Source organism: Trichosurus vulpecula, assembly GCF_011100635.1.
Source record: "Trichosurus vulpecula isolate mTriVul1 chromosome X unlocalized genomic scaffold, mTriVul1.pri SUPER_X_unloc_1, whole genome shotgun sequence".
NCBI lineage: Eukaryota > Metazoa > Chordata > Mammalia > Diprotodontia > Phalangeridae > Trichosurus > Trichosurus vulpecula.
Genome location: NW_023494377.1, coordinates 4,438,327 through 4,447,226, shown reverse-complemented (window position 1 = coordinate 4,447,226; position 8,900 = coordinate 4,438,327). Strand labels below are relative to the sequence as shown.

Here is an 8,900-nt window from a genome sequence, read left to right as displayed (position 1 = left end):
GTGCAAAGCGTCGGAGACCTCGGAGAAAGCGAGCAAAGTGCTGGGGAGGGAGGACAGGCGGCAGGCTCGGTGCTTCCCCACCCCACCGCCGCCCCGCAGCCGCCACCTCCTCCTCCCCGTGGTGAGCGCCCCGTCACCTCTGTCGGCGGCTGCCCCCAGCCCGAGTTTACAGAGAGGTAACTCCCTTTGGCTGCGAGCGAGGAGCGAGGGAAGGAAGGAAGGAAAGAAGGAAGGAAGGAAAGAAAGAAAAAGGAGGCAGAGAGAGAGCGAGCCCCGGGCAAACTCGCTGCACGCCGGCAGCGCAGCCCGAGCCGGAGCGGGAGCCGTGCGCCTGGACACCGCGAGCCTAGCCGGGGGACCCAGCCCGGGACTTGGCTAGCCAGCCAGCCAGCCGGCCGGCACAGGGCGGGCCCCCTCCCCCGCGTTCACACATCTCCCTCCCACCACCCCCGCCCCCGCCCTCGCCAACGTACCCCGGCCTCGCCTCGCCTGGCCTCGCCTCCTCCCCGCCTCGCCTCCTCCCTCTGCCCCTTCACCCCGGGAGCTCGGGGCCAGAGATCAAAAGATAAGCCAGCAGTCGCGGCTCACCCCAGTAGTGTAGAGAGCCAGCTCCCGCTGGCACCTGCTTCCGTGGGCTCAGACTTTGCCAGGCGCCCGGGGGCCGTGGGGCTTTTTTGGGGGAGGGGTGCCTGTGTGTGCAGGGGAGGGGGCGTGTTTTTGTTTTGCTTCTGCAATAACTGAGCATCTCTTGCATACAACCGAGCGCCCAGGGACTGTCAGCTGACGAGTGCAGACTCGGGAGTCCCCGGCGTGCGCCCGGGGGGAAGAACCTCACAGACACTCACACATAGACACACACACACGCGCACGCACACACACACACACACACACACACACACACACACACACACACACACTCACACAGCCAGAGCTATTTCTGGCCGCCGTGCGGGCTCCGCACCAGACTTTGTCGAGCTCGTGCATGGTGGCTTCTGCAAGTTTCCTCCCCTGGAGCTTCCCGCAGGTGGGCAGTAGCCGCAGCCGCCGCAGAGGCGCCCGCTGAAGAACTCTGCGAACCGAGCTAGCCCCAGAGCAGCCGGGCTGGGCCGGGGGCAGGGCCGGCCGAAGGAGCCCCAGAGCAGCGGAAACCATGGAGGTGCAGCTGGGCTTGGGAAGGGTCTACCCCCGGCCGCCGGCCAAAACCTTTCGGGGAGCGTTCCAGAACCTGTTCCAGAGCGTGCGCGAAGTGATCCAGAACCCGGGCGCCCGGTACCCCGGTGCAGCCGCGGGTGCAGCACCCCCCGGCGCCCGTCTGCAGCAGCAGCACCACCAGCACCACCAGCAACACCACCAGCACCAGCAGGCGCCCCAACAGCCTCAGCAACAGCAAACCAACCCCCGGCAGCCACAGCCACCAGTACAGCAGCAGGCGCCCGACGATGGCTCGCCCCCTACCCCGAGCCGAGTCCCGGCCGGCTACCTGGCTCTGGAGGAGGACTCTCAGTCGCAGCCTTCCCAGGCACCGCCTTCGGCCGAAGGCCGCCCAGAGAACGGCTGCGTCCCGGAGCCCGGACCGACCGCGGTCGCCGGCAAGGGGCTGCAGCAGCCGGGAGCCGTGGTGGTGGCGGCGGCAGCGCCAGACGACGATGACTCAGCTGCCCCGTCCACTTTGTCCCTGCTGGGCCCCAGCTTTCCGGTCTTGAGCGGCTGCTCCACCGACCTGAAGGACATCCTGGCGGAGGCCGGTACCATGCAGCTCCTGCAGCAGCAGGAGGCAGCGGTGGTGGTTGATGGGGGCAACTGCAGCCGGGCGCGGGAAGGAGCCGGGGGCTCCGCCTCCTCCAAAGACAGCTATCTGGTGGGCACATCGACCATCTCGGACAGCGCCAAGGAGCTGTGCAAGGCTGTGTCCGTGTCCATGGGCTTAGGCGTGGAGGCTCTCGAACACCTGAGCCCCAGCGAGCAGCTGCGCGGGGACTGCATGTACGCCCAGCTGCTGGGGGGCCCGTCGGCGTCGCGACCCGCGCCTCCCTGTGCCCCCCTGGCCGAGTGCAAGGGCTCGCTGCTGGACGACGGCTCTGCCAAGGGTGCCGACGACGCCGCCGACTACCCTCCCTTCAAGGGCAGCTATGCCAAGGCGCTGGACGGTGAGAGCCTGGGCTGCTGCGGGGGCACCGGCGGTGCCAGCGGAGGCAGCGGTGGTGAGGCTGCGGGCGCCGGACCGCTTGAGATGCAGTCCGCCTTGACCCTGTACAAAGGCGGCTCCCTCGACGAAGCGACAGCCTACCAGAGCCGCGACTACTACAACTTTCAGCTGGCCCTGGCCGGGCCGCAGCCGCCGCCGCCCCCGCCGCAGCCCCCACACCACCCGCACGCCCGCATCAAGCTGGAGAACCCGCTGGACTACGGGAGTGCCTGGGCCGCGGCCGCCGCTCAGTGCCGCTACGGGGACCTGGCCGGCCTGGCCCACGGTGGGGGCGCCGCGGCGGCCGCGGCTGCGGCTGCTGCCGCCGGGGGCCCCAGTTCGGGCTCGCAGTCCGCCGCGGCTGCCGCAGCCGCCGCCGCCGCCGCTGCTGCCTCGTCTTCCTCCTCCTCATCGTCCTCTTCCTCCTCCTGGCACACTCTCTTCGCCTCGGAGGAGGGCCAGATGTATGGGCCGTGCGGTGGCGCCGCCGCAGCCAGCGAGGCAGCCCCCGTAGCCTCCTATGGCTACCGGGCCGCTCAGGGGCTGGCGGGCCAGGAGACTGAATTCTCTTCTCCCGAGGTGTGGTACCCCAGCGGCGTGGTGAACAGGGTGCCCTATCCGGGCCCGGGCTGTGTCAAGAGCGAGCTGGGTCCTTGGATGGAGGGCTATTCGGGGACCTACGGAGACATGCGGTAAGTGAAACTTAAGGGACTTCCTTCCTTCCTTCCCTCCTTCCTTCCTTCCTTCCCTCCTTCCTTCCTTCCCTCCTTCCTTCCTTCCATCCATCCCTTCCACAACCACCACCCCCAGTCAGCAGGCCTCTTCCGGACTCTGTGGCAAACCCTCGGCTGTGTCTGTCTTCACCACCACACCCATGCCCCCCGCTCACTCACCCACACGCCAGCTGGCACATAGAGTTTCCTCTCCCGGGGAAGAGGCTGTTGGTTGCAGGGTTTGCCTAGCACCCCGATCCTGTAGCTGGGTCGCCCAGCCTCGAGGCTCTGATCTAGCCATGTCACTGGGCAACTCCAATTGTCCTCTCTATTCTATGTGTGTGTGTGTGGGGGGGGGGGTCGACAGAAGGGCACCAGTGCACACCCCTCCCTTTCCGACTAACCAGAGCAGCCCTCTTCCCCAATTCAAAATCTCAGGCTCCCACGGAGTGCCTGGCCTTTGTCCCTTCTTGCTGCGGGAACAGCCTGGCCGGCTCCTCCGGATCCCCGCAGAAGCGTGCTAAGAGACCTTTTTTGTGGTCTCAGGGGCCGCAGAAATCGAGATTGGCAACTATGCCCGTTAGCGTCTCTCGCTCGTCCTTTCTTTGCTTAGCCCACAGCCTCCTCCTTCCCTGAAGAGGTAAACAAAAGTGCTGGACTGGTAAAGGGAAAGTGCCATCTTCCCGCTTCCCTCCGGGGTTTCCAGCTGCAGCCCACCCCATCGCAGTCCGAGCCGGGCTGGCCCCTCACCCAACTTGCCAAGCGGGAGTTGGAAAGGTTCGGCAGATGACCAATACCCAAATGTTCCCTCCCGCCTGGTATACACACAAGATTAAGGGATGTGTGGGCCTCCTCGGTAGAAAGAAGGGGTGAGGGAAGCTTCCTAAGGCGCTTTGGGGTTTGGATTTTTTTTTAAGAAAAGGCAAATTTGGGGCTCAAAACAGGGAAAACTTTATGGCAACATCGCCTCCCCAGATCAGCTAGAGGAGGTGGACGACCCGGGGTGCGTGTCTGTGGAAGGTGTTATTTGTCTCTGTCCACGCTTTGGATCTCTGAGCAATTCCTCGTTAGTTCTGGGTTTCCTTCCTCCTGCCTAAGAGAGATACGGTCCTTTAGGATGACTTTATTATTGATGTCTTCTTGATGGTGTCAGTGATTGATCAGAAAAGGCCTTGTTATCTCTCCTGAATCACCTGTGAAGCCAGGCATCTCCTCTCCTCCCAGATGTTACAGCTGCCACCCCACTTCCACCCCAAGTCTGGAGGGTTTCCTTTATTTCATCTTGCGGCCCAAGTGAAAAGTCCCCCTGGGGGTAAGGCTAGGGACCAGATTTAGGGGTGGGGGAGAGCCGAAGTGCCTTAATAAGATTCCATAGGGCACCCAACATTTTGCCTCTGTGCCCCCCCCACCACGGGAGAGTTGCCTTATTCCATGGTCTCTGTCTCCCCACCACAGAGTTCCTACATGGCTTTTTGGAAAAATTACCTCCAAACCCAGAGTTTTTAAGCCCATGTCTGAGAAGGCAGGTGGGCACAAAGAAGGAAACATGGTGTGGGGAGCCTCGGGACCCCGGGTTGAGTGATTCCTTGCAAGTTCTTGGTCCTCAGTCCATGTTTGGGTCTCTAAAGCCTAATGTTTTTCTCCGGGCTTTCCTTGACAGATAGATGTCCCCTGGCCTGAATCTGGCAATGTCAACTTCTCTCTTTGCATTCTTTCTGTAGTCTTTGTTCGTCTCTCTGTTTGGACAGCATTAAGGGAAAGAAGAATACAGTTGTTTCCTTAAAATGATTGTGTTTCAGAGGTGAGGAGGTGTTGAGTGGGAAGCAGTTTTCACTAGGCCTGACTTTGGACTAATACATTTCAGGACAGTTAATTTATTTTGTTGTAAAAGACCTCACCAGGTAATTACAGGGAACCTGGGATCATTTTTTTTTGCCTTAAGGGTGTGATTTCTTCCCCTTTAGAGCCCCCCCCCCCATGTTAATGAGAACAGATTTACTAGGTAAGGTTAGAATCTTTCCAGGATCATTTCTACCTGTTTTTAGCTCTAGGAAAACAAAATAAATCAAAACAAAACCTAGGATAAGGGGGTATTCTCGTACCAATAATCCTAAAACTAAACTCTCCCGAGTAAGGGGCTTACCATGGCTCATGCCCTAGGCTGATTAGCTTTGTCTTTGATTTACACATCTAATGGCAGGAAACCAGTCATCTGCCCAGGGGTTTGTTCAGTGATCTGTAGCCTTGCTCAGAACAAAAGCTCTTCCCATTAGGCATTGGGAAAGGATTTGGTTTGCCTGTCTACCCTGTGCCCATCCTGGTCCTAATGGAGAGAGGCTCTAGGTTAGAAAAACAGTGTTACCTTGAACACTTCCCGGTGCCCTAGTTTGGTCAATATTCCCAGCAGTGAAGTGGAGGCTGGAGGAGGATTTGGAGAAAGCTGCATGAGTATTTTCACCATCCCTGAGATCTGCTTTGGAGATTTCTGTTGGAGGGGGCAAAGTCCTAACCACCTTCAATAGACCTGACCATGGGGCAGTAAAGATTTGGGGCCAGATCATCTAGCTCTGGTCTTCTTGAAAAGGAGCCCATTTCCTAGAAATAGATGCCAAAGTTTTATTTAATCTGAAAATATGCCCTGATCTCTCTCTCTCTCTCTCTCTCTCTCTCTCTCTCTCTCTCTCTCTCTCTCTCTCTCTCTCTCTGTTTCTCATCTCTCTCTCTCCTCTCTTTCTCTTCTTTCTCTGTCTGTCTCTCTCTTTCCTTTTCTTTCTTCCCTCCTCTCCTCTTCTCCCCACCCAAAAGGGTTCAAATTGGCAGAAGGCAAGGAGAGCTTCATCTACTTTGGGGCCTTTGGTGGCACTGGGGGAAATTAGGGATGGAATGTATTGAGCTAAAAGTGGCCAGGTATCTTCCCCCCTCAGTGTGTGTTGTAGAGCCATAACTAGAACTTAGAACCCTGTAGTGATATTGGGGAGGGGGGTAGGATTTTCATAACTCAAGCAGTTTGCTCTAACTCTTTAGACCCATGAGGGGCACCTCCCAAGATACTTTTTTAAACTGTCTCTGCAGAAGAATGGAAGGAGGCTCAAGGTGACTATTGCAGAGATCTCAGCATGTGGTTTTAATAGGAAAACAACCTAACAACACAAAACCAAAATGAAGCATAGGGAGCTTTGGCAGAGGAGTACTCTGGCTGAATTTATCAAGCCTTTATTGATTTCCCTATAGTTCATCTAGGAGGGCAACTGAGTCCAGGCAGGTAAAATTAATAGGGATAGGGTGGGGTGGTTTGACAGCTAGGTCTTTGAGTGGGGCATTTGTAAGTGTCTGTTTGGGGGAGACACGTCAGCTAGATACCTTCTTGACTTAGCTTGATGTAAAAGACAGATTTTAACTCTTCTTGAAAATAAGCTATAATTGGAGGTTTCATTTTGTAAACTAGCCCAGCTGGGGACCTGGAAGGCAGGGTGGGGAGGGAGAAGAGTGGGCCCCTAGAGTATTTTTCCCCCATGTATGTTAGTTATTCATAAAGAACTCATTGACTGCCCCCCCACTTCAGTTGACTACTAGGCTTTTTATAACAGGCAGCACTTTCCAAGTTTTTGTGGAAGTGAGATTCGGTGAGCTTCTCCAGCCCAGTGGTTTGTGATGAGCTGCCCTCTGGTTAAAATGGTTCAGTTCCATCCAGGTCTCAGCAGACAGGTGTTTTTCCCCTGTGGTTCAAGGGGCAGCTTGACAGCCTGAAAGGATTGACTTCCAGCCTGGCTTCTCGCTGTGGTCCCATGGTGCAGTCTAGGAGAAACTTGAAGCTTGTTTGTAGAGGAACATTTTAAAAAATGTACACAGGTGGGGTAGGGTGCTCCTGCCCTTGCCCTGTGGAACATACACCTCCGACTGCTTCCTCATATGCATTGCCCCTGGAATACAGGTTTTATTTTCTTGGCTAAATGCTTTATTTAACGTATATGTGATCTTTTTGAGGGGGTGGTGTCTGTGATTTCATCAACCTAAGGATCTCTTGGTGAGGAAGCTCCTTTGCTCAATACAGGTTAATAATTGGGTGAATCTTAGTTGCCAGTGAGGATGAGGGCTCAGCACACCCCCAGCCAAGCAGTATATGTGAAAGGAAGGTCTTCCTAGCCACCTGTCCACTGCTGAGCATACATGATCGATATAAAAATCTATCTTCAAACCTTCAAAACAATTTGGCTGTTTCTGGATATCTTTCTGTGTGCTCTGGTTGATTCTGATGGAACTGGTATTTTGAGATTGGGTCACAATCATGTTCTATGGTCTTTCTGGGACCTGTAGCCTGTCAAATGACAGCGTTAGACTCGAAGATCCCTAATCTCCTACAGGTACCAACATTATAAGCTCTAAGGGCCTTCCTTTCAGCTCCCAAACTCTGGGATTCTTTGTTGCTCCATCTCAAGACCACCAGTTTCTATTCCTAACTGATCCTAACTGAACAGAAAAAAGCTGACTGGGCGTGGCAAAGCCCACAGTTTTTTTCTAGAGGCCCCAATTCACAAGAGTAAACAGATCTTTTTCTCTTTTTTCTTTCTTTCTTTTGTTCTTTTTTTTAAGAATGGGAGGGAGGGAAGGAGAGGTGAGTGTCCACCCCCCTCCTTCCACCTTCCCTCTGTCGGTAATTTGTTCAGGTAAAGCTCTGCTGCTTTTCCTTGTGTTTGGTCTTTTGTGCTGTTGGCGTTGAAATACAGACACTGCTTTACACTTTGAAGGCTATTTTGTTCATAGCATCTCTCTGTGTCACGGTTTGAAGCATTTTTTCCCCTCTGAATAGCTGTGTATCACATCAGCCCCAGCATCTCTTGAGAGACTAGTTGACTAACCTTGGGCCCGAGCAGCCTGATTGGACTTAGCTGTTTAATGTAGTGCATCCCAGGCTAGTGGGATGTCTTCTCCTCGCTCTTGATCTCGGACAGGTGTCCGCTGTCCCGAGTGTGGGAGTTTGGGAGCCTGTGACGGGAGCCTGGGAATGAGAGCAAGCAGCCCTCGCCTTGGCAGCCAGCCTCACCGGGCCAGGCTTGGAGAAGCCTCCACCTCGTGTGGTTTGCAAATGCTAGGTTTTACCAGACCTGGGGAAGGTGGCCTTTCCACTGATCAGTTTGAAGCAAAAAAGACAAAGTGGATGACGGAACTAAATTGGGTCTGGCTATTTGAGCGTTTTGTTCCAGGACCAATTTACCAACTAAGATCGTTCAGTTATTCCTATTGTATAAGTGTGTGCATATGTGTGTGTGTATACATAGACACACATACACACACACACACATATATAATATATATAAATATTTCTATTGTATAAGGGTAGCCAATCCCTTTATTTTCCTACTACTTTACTAAGTGCAAATAGTGATGATAAAACATTTACATGGTACTTTAAGGTTTGCAAAACATTTTATAAATATTTCACTTTATCCTTGCAACTATTATGACACCCATTTTATAGATGAGGAAACTGAGGCAGACAGGTTAAGTGTATGTCCAGGGTCCTATGGCTAAGTCTCTGAGGTCACATTTGAACTCAGGTCTTCCAGATTTCAAGTCCTGCTCTGAGACGGGAAAGGGCTTGCCCACATTGCGAGAAACAGAGTTTGGATTTGAACTCACATCCTCTGAAAGAGATGGATTTGGCAATAGAGGACCTAGGTCTGCCACTTCCCTTGTGGGTGGCCCTGGACAAATCATGTCCCCTCCCCAGACCCACGTTTCCTCATCGGTTAAGTAAGGGCCTCTGAGGTCCCTTCCAGCCGGAGAGCAGAAAGGTGATTTCATAGCCACTGTTCCTGATGCAAACTGCCTTCTCGTTATCATGGCAATGATAGTCTTTAATGAGGAGAGGCTTTGGATTTATTGACAGTTTGTGCCATTGTAGTCAGTGGCTAGGATCTAAAACTTTCTTAGGAATATTCATCTTTAATTTTTTTTCTTTCCTTCCCTCCCCCTTTCTTCTCCTTTCTATTTCTTTTCTTTTT

General features: G+C 54.4%; 1 protein-coding gene across 1 annotated transcript in view; it reads left to right on the top strand.

Moving 5' to 3' along the window:
- The first annotated feature begins 916 nt into the window (after window positions 1–916).
- Window positions 917–8,900, top strand: part of AR (androgen receptor) — a 237,756-nt gene continuing 229,772 nt past the window's right edge. The window contains exon 1 of the mRNA XM_036740384.1: window positions 917–2,877. Within this exon, the coding sequence (XP_036596279.1) occupies window positions 1,151–2,877 (1,727 nt within the window). The 5' untranslated portion in view covers window positions 917–1,150. The remainder of the gene's footprint in view (window positions 2,878–8,900) is intronic.